Genomic DNA, 14,794 nt, shown 5'->3' with positions numbered 1-14,794 from the left:
TGAAAATACAGAGCATTTATTTCTGTACATAACCAAAGCACTTGTAATTGGTGTCTCCAGATGGAAAACCAGGCAAGTCTCCTCCCTGAACCCGGAGACTCAGTGCTAACATTTCAGGCTCATAATTAACAAAAGAATATATACTCCATATCCCTCTTTTCTTTCCTAAAAAGCTTGTTTTGTAGCACACACACCACAATAAAAGAGCTAAAAAGGACTTTCAACGCACATTATTATCTGGAAGGAATGGAGAAATGCTGCTTTTTCCTCACCAGCCCTCTGATCCTGGAGGTGTTGGGTGGGGTGGATGACAACACTTCAGCTTGGGCAAGGAAGGTCATTTATTCCCTCCACTGGGGACTTCCAGCTGGCTGCAAATGTGTCCCCTCCTGACAGCTTTGGTAAACAGGCAGAAAACTCAGCATTTTGGGATGCAGTCCTCCAGGAGGGTTTCTTGGGCTCTCAGGAACTCATCCACTTGCAAACAAGGCTGTTTTTCATGAGGAAAAGCTTGGCTTCCAGCAAAGCCCTGCCCCATGAAAGGGAAGAGTCCAGGAGAGGGAAATCTGAGCCTTTGGGGTGTGCGGGCAGGTTTGCGGGCACGGGGTGTGTCTGTTCTTCAGCAGCTCCTCTTGTCCTTCCTCATCATCCTTCTGGCGTCCTTATTGCAGCATTCTCCTCATTCAAAGGTGGTTGTGGAGGAGAACCCCGAGGTGCTCTGGCTCCCTATTCCTTTTCTGCAGCCAGCAGGAGGTTGCAGACCCTGGAGTTGCTTTGGTGCAGGGCAAATTCCCTCCCGGGCACGGCGCCACGCCGGCCCCTCCGAGCGGTGCTGCTCCGGCTCCCGGCAGACTGGGACACTGAGAGCACTTCCCTGTGGGACAGAGGGACAGCAGCACGGGCAGGAGCCTCTGGTGGGGGTGGTGGATCTCACCCTTCTCCTCCCAGTCACCATCTCCTGATGGTCTCATGTGTCGCTATAGGACATGGAACAACACGAGCGCACACACCGCTGCTCTCAAGGTGAGGAAAAAAGGGAAATTTATTTTCTGACTCCAACATTTATAGATTTCTAAAAGTGACAGTGGATTGGAGGGTGACAGTGCCACGTCTCCAATGACACTGGACAAACCAACAGTCTATCAAATTTCTCCTCTTCTATAAAAGAATGCAAAACAATCAGTTATTTACAGAAAATGTGTGAGACAGTTTGCTACAAGAACGTAAACATCAGAAGGCTTAGAGAATCCTAAAAAATCAGAGCAACACTTATGGATGATTGTCGCAGACATCTTTTCATGAAAAATCCTTTCCTTAGGATTTTTCCTTCTGAGAAGCTGCGAGGCCTCAGGAACAAAATGTAAACATTGATTATCTGCTGCTGTGGAATGCAACAGGTGGGTCTGTGATTGGCCCATGTTGGATGTTTGTAATTAATGGCCAATCACAGTCAGAGTCCCAGACAGCTGCCTTTGTTATCATTCCTTTTTCTCTATTCTTAGCTTAGCTAGCCTTCTGATGAAATCCTTGCTTCTACTCTTTTAGTATAGTTTTAATGTAATATATATCATAAACTAATAAATCAAGCCTTCTGAAACATGGAGTCAGATCCTCGTCTCTTCCCTCATCCAAGAACCCCTGTGAACACCATCAGAGATGATGCTTCCACTCATATCAGGAACTTGTGGTCCCCCTCCCTCATCCCTACCAATTCCCACCCAATAAGTGCAACCATTAATCCTCTCCTCTTCCCTCCTTTCCCTCAAGCCCACCAGGATGTTTCTGCAGGATCTGGTGCTACCTGTATGGGACCTGCTCCTCTCTCAGCTGCAGGCACATGAGCACGGGGCTGCTGGAAAACCTCAGCTTGGTATCAAAGTGGATGGAGGTCTCCACCTCTGTCTGGCTCCTCAGGGTGGCTTGGAGCAAAGGGGAATCCAGTTCTGCCTGGAAATCCATGGCAAGGCTTCCCCTGGGAGAGAGAAGCATGTAGGGTCTGGTCACAGAGCAATGGCCTGAGCTGGGCACCAAACAACTCCATAAACACCTCAGTTAGAGGTCTGGCCATGGAAAATTTCTCTGTAAACATCAGGAAAGGCCGATGGACCCACCAGGAGAAGAGCAGGGAGCAGTGGAAATCCACCCTTGCCCTCCAGGTATTCCCATTCCCAGAGCCAGGCTGACCTGGCATTGACGCTGGTTTTCAGCTCCTGCTCCCAAATGCTCACGTCCATGTCAGCTGAGATGTCCAGCCCCAGCCCACCCTGGAGTCTGACGGTCACTTGGAGGCCCGACTGCAGAGGAATGACCTGGAAGATGGAAAAGGCAGAGCTCCCTGTGGCCAGGCACTGCTCCTGGATGAGTGCTGGCACCAGCAGGGCCTTGTGGCTGCTGGGAATGTCCATCCCAACCCTGCACCTCAGCCACGGGTCTCCCATGGCAGAACAAGCCATCCCACCGCTTTACCAACCCCAAGACACATCTGGCAGTGCCACCTCGCTCTCAGATCTGTGTCTGTGCTGTGCAACATCCACAGGCTCAGTTGGGATGTGCAGACAGGCCACTGCTTCCTCCCCAGCCAGTACCTGGTGATGGTCCATCAGCAGGAGGTTGCCCCTGACCACACTGGTGGGCTCTGCACTGCTCAGCAGGACCTTGCCCATCAGGTCTGTGTATCCCTGGAAGAAGACAATTGGCCGCAGCTGGACATCAAAGAAGGTGGCTGCCATCCCAGCCATGAGCTCTGGCTCCTCTTCTCCTTCCGAGAGGTTTTCTCCCATCATCGACTCCATCCCTTGTGCTTCAAAGGTCACCTGGAAGACAGAAGTGGACAGGAGCAGGACATCAGTGATGGAGTGATTTGGGTGAGGCATCCAAGCCATCCCTGAGGTGCCACTGAGGCGTCCAATCCATCCCTGAGGTGCCACTGAGGCATCCAAATCATCCCTGAGCACTCTGAGGTACCAGTGTGGCATCCAAGCCATCCCTGAGCACCCTGAGGTGCCAGTGTTCCATCCTCTGGTTTTGGGGGAGCAGGGGGCTCCCCTCTCCAGAGCAGGAGTCTGGTTTCACACCAGTGATTTGGGAATTTGACTTTTTCTGACACAGGACGTGCTGAGCACAGAGGTGAAGCACCACGAGGAGGTGAAGAGGGGACACAGGGACAGCAGTGGCACCCCTGGGCTGTGCTGTCACCCCCCTGCAGCCCCCAGCCCCTCTCTCAGTGGCACCTGAGCTGCACGGAGCCGCTGGCCGTGGCTGAGCAGGGAGAAGTCGGAGACGCTCTTCCTCAGGAATCCACCCTCCGCAAACAGCAGGTCCAGCCCAAAAGTGGAGGTCAGGTCCTGGGTGACTGAAGGGCAGAGAGAGGCCCATGAGCACCCCTGGGTGTCTGGTGGAAGGGATGCTAACTGGATGATCTTTAAGGTCCCTCCAACCCAAACCTGTGGTACCACTCTGCATCTTCTCCTTTCATTCTTGCAACACTCAAATGATTCAGCATTGCAAGGTTGGGTTTTTTTTCTCCCTTGCTATTCCACCTACACTGACCCTCTGCAAGGCCAGACTGAGCTAATTTGAAGGGGGACAGAAATGAGGGGTGAAGAATTCAGCAGATATTTAGCAAGTGCTGCTTTTTGCAGTCTCTGAAATTTGATTCTTTCTTTTAAATCTCAGGGCAAGAATCCTCCTCTCTGAAGATCTCATTAAAAATACAAAAGGAACTTGTCAGGGAAAGCACGGAAACTCCCACCAGCAACCTGCTGTTGGTTTCATTTCCAGCTGAAGTTCCTCTTTCAAACCAGCAGGATTTGGCAAAAGTTTGTGTTAGAGAAGGGCATGTTCATACCTCTGGTACTGGGGGACGTTCTCAGAAACCTCCCTGAGATTTTGGGGCATTCTACAGACCTGGATCCTCCTCTGGAGCTGCCTTTTACCACCAACCCCTCCTTTAACCCTCTGAGGGGACCAAGGTGTCCCTTGTGCTGTCACCTGCCAGAGGCCCTGAGAAAGAGGAGGAGATGCCAACTTTGGAGAAGAAGTTGTAATTGTTGATCCGTGGGTCTGCCATGATGTCTTTCAGTATCTTCCTGGAAAAGAGAGGGAAAGGATGTGTCAGCACTGGGAGGGAGCGAAGGCAAGAGGTCAGTGGTCCCTACAGAAGGAAATATAATTTGCCAAAGTGTTTCTCATGGTTGCTGACTGCCCAGAGCAGCGTGAGGAAAAAGTGAAAGCTTTAGATGTAGGCTACCCTGGAATTCCATTTTCCTCTGGATTATTAGGATAAACCAGGTGGATATTTTTGTGCAGTTTTTTCTTAGCTCTGAAAAATGTGAGTGCTTGGTTTGTTCTGTGCAGACAGGAAGATTATTGCAGGCACAAATTGTGCACTGCCCTGGGAGCCAGAGCTTCAGCCTCCAAGGACTCTGCTGAACCCACAAGCCTGGGTCCTGCTGCCATGGGGCAGCATGACAAAATCAGGTTCTGCCTGGCTGTGTGACATCTGCATCCCTGTTTTTACTCCAGGGATATCCAGGCAGCCCCCATGAAGTGATGGTGGCACATTTTAAAGATATATTGGTCCAAACCCCAGAGCTGGATTGAGGAGGAGGAGGAGGAGAAAAAGGGGATGCAGAGCAGAGGGAAAATGTCGCTGTGCCCTCAAGCCCCACCTTGCCAGGTGGTGGTGGTCACGCAGGCAGTTCTGCACCTTCAGCAGCAGGAACGTGGCCACCTCTGTCTCCATCTCAGTGGTGGCCAGCAGGATGTTGATGACATCCATGGGCAGGGGGTGGTTATCCAGGAGGATTTCTGCAGCTGCCAGGCGACAGGTTTTGTCATAACTCTTCCTCTTCTGGTGGAAAATCCTCCTCATCACTTGCTTCACCTGATGGGAAGGGGTAATTGAGAGTGAAGGGCACCCCAGCAGCTTGGCTTTGAGTGGGGAGGGGAGCACCAAGCCTCACACAAGCTGCTCTCCTACCTTGCTGGAGATGTGGGGAGCGGGGAATCGCTGCAGGGCAGAGGTGGCAGCGGTGGTGACAGCCGTGGGACCGCCCTCAGCGTGCTCCAGGAGGGTGGGGATGGTCTCAGGGAGCCTTGCATTGCCCAGGGCCAGCAGGGAAATGACCACCCTGGGCTCCTCCTGGGCACCTCTGAGCCCCCTGAGGATGGTTTCCACCCCACGCTCCACCACCTGCTCGGGATTTGCAGGAGGAGAGGGGAGTGAGGGACAGGAGATATTCTGGGCACCCCTGGAACTGGGGGGTGTCCCAAAAAGCCGAGTGTGAGGGACAGCAGAGGACCCACCTGCAGCCCACAGAGCTTCTGCTGGCACAGCTTGCCCACCAGAGCGCCCACAGCAACTATTCCTGTCTCCCAGATCTCAGGTGCCAGCTGCCTCCCATCCAGCTTGTCCTGGGCATCAGGAAAGGGTAACAGGAAGCAGGAAAAAAGAAATGAGGGGAAAAAAGAGAAGAAGTATGCTTTACCTCTTATCTCAAGCAAGTCAGGTGTCACTGGCTGGGGGCTGTGTACAAATCACAAACAGGACAGGGCTGCTGTGGAACGTGCCTTGAGCTGTTTTATTTTCCAGCATCAGTCTCATTACATGGTTATGACAGTGGGAAGATGCCACCAGCTCACATCCCAGGCAGCAGGCCAAAAAACTTAATGTTACAACTTACTTTATAAGCTTCTTGACCAATCACACAAAGCAAAAGCCCATTGACAGTAGTTCTATCCAACCACTATAAGCACAGGTACCTTTGGTTAAAACAATGATTGCTTATTTCAAATACAATACCTGCTTGTGAGCCTTAAAACACAAGGCACAGAGCTCCATTATCAATCTTAGAACTCCCTAATATGTTGCTAGATAAACTTTTCTGTAGCTTAGGGAGTTATTCTAGACAAGTGTTAATACACAGACCATTGTTCTAGTTGTCCTTGCATTTCTACAATTTAAATACTTTTTCTGCTGACCAATCTCATGGCTGCTGCTTAGCTCTAATCACAGTTCTGCTCCCTCTGGGGCCTGCCTTTTGCAGCTTCCCCAAAACCCTCTGATTTTGTGGATTCCCACAGTCAGGGAAAACTAGTTCTTACCTGCCTTGAAGGAGGCCATGCATGATTTAATTGGATAAAATGTTGTGGCTCTGAATTGAGATTTTATTATCTTTAATGCACTGATACAAAGCATCTTCTGCTGGATTCTTTTCCTCTGGAAAGCATCTACTCCCATCCCACTAAATGCACATGAAACAATCCCATGAGCAGGAAAATCAATTTCCACAGAAAGGTTTCCCTTGTTCCATGGTGGATCCATCCCAGGATGGGGAAGAGAGGGAGATGTCCATACTCACCAGGACGAGCTGGAGAAGCTCTCCTGAAGGCCGGGGAGAGAAAGCTGCTGCGTAGAGAAACTTCTCCAGGAGGGATTTGGGCTCCTGGCTGAAATCCAGGAACTCTGAGAGCGCTGCCAAGGAAGCCACCGACTGTGTGGCCACTGCTGCCTCCACCAGGAAGGGGCTGGAGCAGGAGGAGGGAAATCAGCAGAGGCACAGCCCACAAAAACCCTGCAGTGCTTGGACAGGACAGGCATTGGGAGAAGCCAGAGAGCACTGCCACTAGCCAGGATGGAGGAGCATGGAGAAGCTGCCATGGAGCAGCACCAACCATCCCTGTCTGTCTTGCCCAGCGCTCGGAATTTTGGAGCCACAGCTCCAGGGGCTCTCACCGTGCCTCCTCGGGGGCTCTCCTCAGCAGCTGCAGCACATCCCTCTTCTTGGCACTGCGCAGCATCTGGATGAGCCTCTGGAACTGCCAGGCTGTCGCCACCCTCGAGGTGTCTGTTCTGACTCTCTGCCTGTCAAAACCCTTCAGGAAGGCTCTCAGCTGCAAAGGTGAGCTTTGTTAGGGGGGGATTTAGCCTCTTTTCCCATGTTATCACAGGGTAACATTTGCACCAAAGCAGCCCCTCCAAAAGCACCACTGGGGTTTAACCCCAAACCCCACGAGTGCCCAGCCTGAGGGGGAGTTTTGGGGCTCAGCAGCATCACTGACCGACGGGCAGTGTGTGCAGACCCTCCTGAAGGGCAGGCTGGCCATGCCCAGGGGCTGGGGCCGTGCCCCCGTGCCAGCCAGCACATCCTCAAGGCTCTGTCCAGACACCTCTGCCAGCCCAGGCACTGCAGGAGACACCAGCTGGAGCTGCTGCCTGTGAAGGGACAAACAGTCAGTGGGAAGTTTTGTGATTTCCACCCTCCATGGCCAGGGGTTGGGATCATCCCTCACCTTGCGCTGATTTTGATGCCAGAGCGGGATCTCAGGGCTGGAGCCACCACGTGGCTTTCCTCTGCCAGGACTGACTGCAGCAGGCTGTCCCTCACCACGTACTGGCTTCTGCTGGAGGGCTGCCACTCCACTCCAAAAATCTTGGGAAAGGAAAGGCAATGAGGAAAAAAAGCAACCTTTTGTTCCCCTTGCCCTCTCCCCAGGAGATTTCTCGCTTTACATTAGCAGGAAAAGAACTTTCCAGCCCACCAAGTCACCTACTTCACTTGCAAAATGTAGGAAAGGAAAATCCATCAGAGCCCACCTTCTTCCCAGGTGTGGGAGAAGGCACCACCAGGTGAGGACCAGCAAGGGGATGCCCCCAGCCACGGCTGATGCAGGCAGGCAGAGTGGTGACACCACAGGGACTTGCACAACAAGGAGGTCTTGAGACCCCTGCCAGGGCCCCTGGGGTCTCCATGGGAATGTCCATTTTTATACTGAATTCAGTAGAATTAGTATATTTTCAAAAAAACTCATAAAGTTTGGTTATGGCAGGTATGACTGCATTAAGACCCACAGGATTTCATCTGTTTATGTCAGGGTTGAGCACAGGCTATTTCTTTCAGCAAAACAGAATCCTGTCAAAATAATCCCCCATGCAACAAGACCCAGAAACCATCCCTGCATCTGCAGCTCCCCAAGCAGGATCAGCTGACAGCTCAGAACTGATAACAAGAGTGGGGATGGGGTGACCCCGAGCACCTTTGCTGCTCCTTCCCACCTCGAGACCCTGCTGAGGGATGCTGGTGCATCCCACTTTGGGGATGGGTCTAAGAGTCCCATCCCAAGCTGCTGCAGAAGGCTGAAGCCAGCTGGGAATGGGAATCCAAGCCCACCTGCCAAAGGATTTTAGGGGTGGCCCTGCTGAGCCCCCCACAGTGAGAGCAATGGACTTGCTTTGTTCATGGAGGTGAATCCAGACTTTGGCTTCGAGCAGCTGAGGAGATCTTTGGTCTTGGTGATGGAATGGTTGGACACGGTGTAGGTGACCTGGCAGCTTCCAGAGGCATCTTCCTGAAAAACAAACAGGAGTGACCATGAGTGTTAAACACTGTGTGGAGAGGACAGACACAGAAGCCAACCCAGCAAAGAGAACAGCAGCTAAATTCCAGAATGTGAGGCAAATCAGAGGGTGGTTGGACAGATCCAAGTCCCTCTTTGTAAATTCAGGCTCTAAATTAAGATTTAATTAAGCACCTTTTGACTGCATTTGGGGTTCTGAGGTTATTTCATGCTGTTCACAGGTCATTCCAGCTGGCTGCTGGCAAAGCAAATCCTGTTGGCAGGAATGCTTGTGGAGTTTTTCCTCTGCTGTTCCTACTGTCCAGGGAAAGGCTATGATTTTGTAAGGGGTGCCAATTGCTGAAAATGAGGTTGTTTTATTTTAAGTCATCTGCCTTTCCAAGAGTCATCCTTGCTCATAGCCCGGTTGGAGCAGCAGACCCAATGTTATTTGTCCTGAATTTTGCCCCCTCTGCTGGAGCTCGTGGGCTGGCTGGGCTCCAGGGCCAGCTCTCCTGGTCCATCTCTGGATTTTGGTCCCAGCTCTGGACCTACCTCCACTGTGGTGCCGGCATGGGGCTGAAGCTGGAACAGACTGGTGATGCCTCGTTTCAGGTTGGAGATCAGGATGTTTTCTGCTTCATTCCCATAGAAAGCTTTGACCTGGGAGGGCAGGAGGGGGTGCCTGGCTGAGGGGACATCTCTGGGGTCTCTGCAGGCTCCCTGCTGCCTTCCCTGACAAAAGGGACCCTGAGAACACCCTGCAGACCCCTGAGGAATTTTCTCAAGGAGGCCCTTATCCCTCAATAGCGTGAGCTCTGTGAATGCAGGAACACAAAATTTCCCTTTCCTTCCCACCCTGGGGTTCCACAGCCTCAGAGGAGAAGGCCAGAAAGGAGCTTATATCCCATGGTTAGGGCTGAAGAGCTTTAACATGGGATTCTGCAGCTCCAGCTGAGTCCTTCTGGAGCATGGGACTCCTTGTAGGGTCCAACATTGGCCAGTTCCTTCTGCTCTGAAATCAGAGGTGGAGCAGGAGCTCCCATGGGCCTCATAGCCCAGAAAATCTAGGATGAGGACAGGAATGCTTTGCAGAGGGCATGAACAAGCCCAGGAGGTGTCCAGCTGACCTTGCCACTGCTCCAGGAGATGAACACTGGCTGCTGGAGCTCTGCCTGTGCCTCTGGGCTCAGTGCAATCTCTACAGGGGAGCCTCCAGTGCTGTCCTGGCTCCTCTGCTCCTCTGGCTGGTGTTGGGCCTTCAGGTCATGGATCTACAACAGCAGAAGATGCAGAAAGCAGTGACCAAGTGTCTGCTCTGAGGCTGGTGTGCATTTCCCCTGCAGGCAGTGAATTTGGTCAGAGAGGTCATTTTTCAGCTGGCATGGGCTAGAAACGGAAGGGGTTGTGTGGAAACCCAGAGCAGTGGGAATATTTCTCTGTCTGCTCTGGGGTGTCTTGACCCCCAGGGGAGCCCTGACTCCACCCTCATCCATGGAGAAAGCTTTCTGGACTTCAAGATAGACTGGAACCCACAAAAGTGTGCAATAGATTATAGAGAGCAGTGTAGGTGTGTCACTTGGTGAGAAATTGAGGGTTTGGGATTTTTAGTGTGTTGTGGATGGAAGCAAGGTGGAGGGCACAGGGTGTCATCCTGGGTTTCTTCTTCCTGCTGCTTCTTCCTCCTTCTCCATGGGTTTGGGTGGCATTTTGTAATTGGGTGGAAAAGTCCCCATGGCAGCTCTGTGGGATCAGTTATTGGGTTAAAAGGGAAAATAATCCAGGTGTCAGTTCTTCATTGGATAGTTTAGTCTTAAAAGCCCTTGGAAGAAGAGATTGTTGGCCATTTGGTGCCTTCTAATGAAAAGCTGCCTGTCACTGTGATGTTTTCTGAAAAATCCCTTCAGGATTTTTCTCCTGAGAAGCCTCAGAAAGGAAATGTAAACAGTAATTATCTGATTGCTTGGAATGTGGTCTGGAGGCTGCTGACCAACAGGTGCATCTTGGATTGGTTCCATATGAATTGTTTTTACTTAATGACCAATCCCAGCCAGCTGTGTTGGACTCTCTGAGTCTGCCATGAGTTTTATTATTCATTCTTGTCTATCCTCCTGATGTCTCCTTTCTCTCTTTCTTTAGTATCATGTAAGAGGATGTGAAATAAGGAAGGCGTGAGAGGAAAAGAGGAACAAAGAGAGAGGGACAGAGAGGAACCAAGAGGTACAACATCAGTCTTCTAAGAACTTGGAGTCAGATTCTCATCTCTCACCTCATCCTGGGGACCCACAACACCACAACACTTGGTGACCACAGCGGCCAAACTCACAGCAGTGAGACTGTTTTACTGATAAGAAATAATAAACTCTGAACATGAACTACTGTCTCAGTGCCTTCAATCCAGACCCAGAAAAACCAACAGGGTTGTAGCTCCTGGGGTGTTCCCAGCTGGAACCCCTGGCTGGGATGGCTGTAGCACCCCTGTACAGGAACCCCTGGCTGGGATGGCTGTACACCCCTGTACAGGAACCCCTGGCTGGGATGGATGTACACCCCTGTACAGGAACCCCTGGCTGGGATGGATGTACACCCCTGTACAGGAACCCCTGTCTGGGATGGCTGTACACCCCTGTACACACCTGCAGCTCCTGGGGTGTTCCCAGCAGGAATTCCTTGCTGGAATGGCTGTACCCCCCTGTACCCACCTGCAGCTGGAGCAGCTCCTCCCCATCTGGGTCCCTCCAGAGCTGCTGCAGACGGATCAGTGCCTCAGCCTGCAGCTGGGCTCCCCATGGGGATGGTGTGGAGGTGTGCTGCAGCTGGACAGCCAGGGAGTACTGGTACTGATACAGGCTCCTGGGATGGAAAGATGGCAGCAGATTCCCTGGGGAAAGATGGAAGTGTTGGAGGGAAGCAGTCGAGGATTGTGGATGCTGAGAGAGCAATGGATCGTTCCTCAGGCATCGTCCTGGGAAAAGCTGTGAGAAGCTCAGAGAAAGAATTGAAACAATTCTTATCTCCACCACCTGCTACACCTGTTACTAAGCAAATATAGAATGTGTTATAGAGATTTATTTACCAAAGAGTAATACTGTTTTAATTAGTTACCCAATAAGGTCAAAGCTGTATCAAACAAACTAAACAAAATTACGAGTTTCTTAAAAATATAATAATAATATAGTATAAAAAACCAAAACAATAGTTCAATCTTCTACATCTTAGAGTCAATCCTAATTACACCCACATCAGAGAAACCCCTACAACAGCAGTTCCTTAATTAACCTATTGGGTGACAGGTGTTATTAAAAACCAATCAGGTTCTGGATGAATTATGTTGGTTATAAATATCACAAGACTGTAATAAAGTAAGTTTTCGGTCTTCTGATCAGTATGGAGTTGTGTCACTCCCATTCCTGTTCCTGACTCGATGGTGGCAATGGATCACCTCCATCCCAGAGGGCACCTGGACACGCAGGTGCTGATGACCTGGGTCACTCCACCCCCTGGGAGGGAAGGCTAGCTGATGGGAAGGTTTTCCTGGGCAAATATTTGTGCCTGTGGTTTGGATATTTGGGTGATCTCCAGGCTGACAGCTGATTCCTGCTCGTGTTTCCAGCCCTGCCTCAGAAAGGATGGCTGGAGCAGCAGCTCTGCTTGGGCACTTTTAGAAATGCCCAAGAAACACACTTTAATCCTGAAGGGAGGTTTCCTGAGCATGCCCATGGGCAGGAGGGGTATCTCCAGTGCCTTTTCAGCACTGGGCATTAACTGGGGTACAATCAACACTTTTAGGGGAGAAAAGAAGCTGAATCCTTCATATTACGAGTTTTCCATCAGAACTTCTAACTCCTAATTAATTCTCTGTCTCTGGGCTAAGGCAAAATAAAGTTGGTGGGACAGCTTTAGTTCAAAACTCTCTGCTTTAATCTTTTGTTCTAGATTTATTTGAAGTCCCTTCTCTTGCTCATATACAAGTGTGATTGAATGGGGGGTGGTTGCCTTTGCCATGACAAAAGCAGTCAAATCTGTTTTCTGAAGTCACTTGAAATTCTCTTGCAAATTTGATGCACTTGCTAGACTTCTGAAATGTTTTACAGCTTTGCTGCTTTTAACAACAAAGGAATCAATGGAAGTCCAGCTCAGTCCCTGGGGCTTTCCTCTGTGAGACAGACTGAGGAATTTTGACAGTTCTGCACTCTGTGCAGTTTAAAAAGCTCCAGCTCTCTGATTTTCCCCATCCCATCATGGAAAGGACTTCCACAATCCCCAGAATTTCCCAGCCTCAGGAGATGCTCATGCTGTGTGCAGTTTGCCAGTCCCTGTTCCCTGCTTGGCTGCAGCCTGGGAGGATAAATGCTGGGATGAGCATCTCACCTCTCTGGGCATCCGGACCCCATCGAGTCCCTGGTCCCCAACCAGCCCAAAGCCTCTCTTACCTTTTGCTGCTCTCAGGAGGGAAAAGCAAAGCAGGCACAAGCATCCCCAAAGTGCCTGTGGATCCATGGTGGGTTCCAGGGCCCATCCAGTGGGCAGGAGCAGGGAAGGGAGGGGGCCGGGAGAGAGGAACCGCACAGCAAAAGTGCCAAATCAGCAGTGCCGGGCGATGGGGCCCGACCTGCTCCTGTCCCCGCCTCACCCAAGGAAAGGGAAATAATTAAACCTTTGTACCAACCCCCAGCAGCCGCGGAGGGTTTGGAAATCAGCTGGGGTTCGCCAAAGGCCGGCGGGAGGGGAGGAAAGCTGGGAGAAAAAGAGCAGCCTGATACGGGAGGGGGATGCTCAGAAAGCTGCTCTGTCTTTTGGAGATCTGTCTCTTCCCATCACAGGACAGAAAACAGTTCCTTTCAAAAGAAAAGCCCCAGAAGGGGGAAGGGGGAAACAGCTTTTTCATCCTTTTAGCTGGAGACTGGGATTTGCAGCCTGGAGGCTCAAGTTACTTAAAGGGCCAGGCTGGAGGGGACGGGGAGCACTGCTACCCCCAGAAAGAAATGGGAAAGGGCTTGGGAAATCCATCTCTAAACCCCTTGGCCCACTGACCATACAGCATTTTTATTAGTGCATGAACCCTCTGATTGCTGAGTTTAATTGTTTTCTGAAGACACCACAGTAAGGGCTGCTGATGCAGATCAGGGTCCTGGGAAGGCTTTTTGCTACAAGGAATGGGGGAGTGGAAGAGGGGGGCACTTCACGTGTCATTGTGGAAGTGATCTGCACATTGCAGTGGGATCAGAGCCCCAGGACTTTGCTGTGTTGGCATTTTCAAGGGCAAGTCTCCCAGCTCTGCATCACCACTGGGCTTTTGGGCCTCTACTGTGATCAGAAAATGAAAGCAGATCCAGCGGAGAGAAACCTGGGAAAATTCCAGTTATAGCTTTCCCATTTGTGGTGTCTTCACTTGGTCTTTTGTGGTCTTTATGGACAAATGCCCCATCTTTAATTTGAAAAATATCCTTCTCTTCAGTATTTTCATTTAGCTTTTCTAGACTCATAGAATGGTTTGAGGTGGAAGGGACCTTAAAGACCATTTTCTCTCAAGCCCCTGGCAAGGGCAGAGAAGCCCATGGCCCAGAGCAGCTGTGGCTGCCCCTGGATCCCTGGAAGTGTCCAAGGCCAGGCTGGACAGGGCTTGGAGCAGCCTGGGATAGTGGAAATTGTCCCTGCCCATGGCAGGGGGTTGGAATTGGGGGATTTTTAAGGTTCCTTCCAACACAAACCATGTTGTGGCTCTGGGGGATCTGTGCTCTGCAATGCAGTGAGAGCAAAGCACACTTCTCAGAGCATGAAAACTTCCTGCTGAGCACAGGAAGCCTTAGCTGTTTATCCAGCATGGGGGAAAAGGAAATATTTCAGGGTGAGGTGGTTGTGGAGGGTCTGAGCCCTGAAGGTGAGGTCCCAGAATGTTTGCTGGCTGCAGCTCAATAAAATACTGGAGAGGAAAGGCAAACAGAAATAGCCTGTGAAAAAAACCTGCTGATAAGGAAGCCTCAAAGGGGAGCTGAACTTTGGCAGGTTGGTTGTTTAGGTCTGGCTGCCAAGACTTTCCAGGGTTAGGATGTGAAAAACTGTGAGAAAACCTGGTTTTTCTTCTTCCAAACCTGCTTCTTCCTTCTGTCACTGAGAGAATCTGTGAAAAAGAATAAACCAGAAGAAGCCAGAGGGAGTTGAAAGCTTTGTGAAGCATTCTTCTCAAATCCCTCTGGGGTTGCCATGCTCTTGGAAAGGTGCCTTAAGGAACTTTGGACACCTGTGGGCAGATGGATGGTTCTAAAGTCAGTGCTGCTGGAATGCTGGGTGCTCCCCCAGCCCCTCGTGTACCACTCCAGTGTGAGCTCCCACTTCTGTCCAGTGAAGGGCCCTGGCTGCTGGGCCACCAGGGGGGATCCTGGCTGCAGGGCCTGGTGTGGCAGCTCTGAAACCCACGGGCAGAGCAGGGCAGAGCAGAGCAGGGGCACTCAGAGTG

At 51.1% G+C, this 14,794-nt stretch overlaps 1 protein-coding gene across 1 annotated transcript; it reads right to left on the bottom strand.

The window, feature by feature from the left end:
• On the bottom strand, positions 1 to 12,837 carry LOC131086578 (microsomal triglyceride transfer protein-like). Its single transcript, XM_058029650.1, has 18 exons — positions 12,771 to 12,837; positions 11,040 to 11,218; positions 9,468 to 9,611; positions 8,893 to 9,000; positions 8,233 to 8,349; positions 7,294 to 7,433; positions 7,063 to 7,216; positions 6,737 to 6,894; positions 6,363 to 6,528; positions 5,308 to 5,415; positions 4,982 to 5,194; positions 4,671 to 4,885; positions 3,991 to 4,088; positions 3,231 to 3,352; positions 2,586 to 2,813; positions 2,185 to 2,309; positions 1,802 to 1,972; positions 1 to 874 (listed from the first exon to the last, which is right to left on the bottom strand). Exons 1-18 carry the CDS (start codon positions 12,835 to 12,837, stop codon positions 727 to 729), a joined length of 2,661 nt encoding a protein of 886 aa, XP_057885633.1. The 3' UTR covers positions 1 to 726.
• Positions 12,838 to 14,794: the final 1,957 nt, after the last annotated feature.

Source organism: Melospiza georgiana, chromosome 8 (assembly GCF_028018845.1).
Source record: "Melospiza georgiana isolate bMelGeo1 chromosome 8, bMelGeo1.pri, whole genome shotgun sequence".
Classification (NCBI taxonomy): Eukaryota; Metazoa; Chordata; class Aves; order Passeriformes; family Passerellidae; genus Melospiza; species Melospiza georgiana.
Note: the sequence above shows the minus strand (reverse complement) of the source record. Positions and strands in the feature narration are given on the sequence as shown.

Bases quoted from the DNA above. Each gene is read 5' to 3' on its own strand.
- LOC131086578 (XM_058029650.1), bottom strand. From the start codon at position 12,837: ATGGATCCACAGGCACTTTGGGGATGCTTGTGCCTGCTTTGCTTTTCC. The intron at 5,195-5,307 runs GTGGGTCCTCTG...AATCCCGAGCAG, and splicing joins AGAAGCTCTGTGGGCTGCAG to GTGGTGGAGCGTGGGGTGGA. The intron at 1,973-2,184 runs GTCAGCCTGGCT...TCTCTCTCCCAG, and splicing joins AAAACCAGCGTCAATGCCAG to GGGAAGCCTTGCCATGGATT.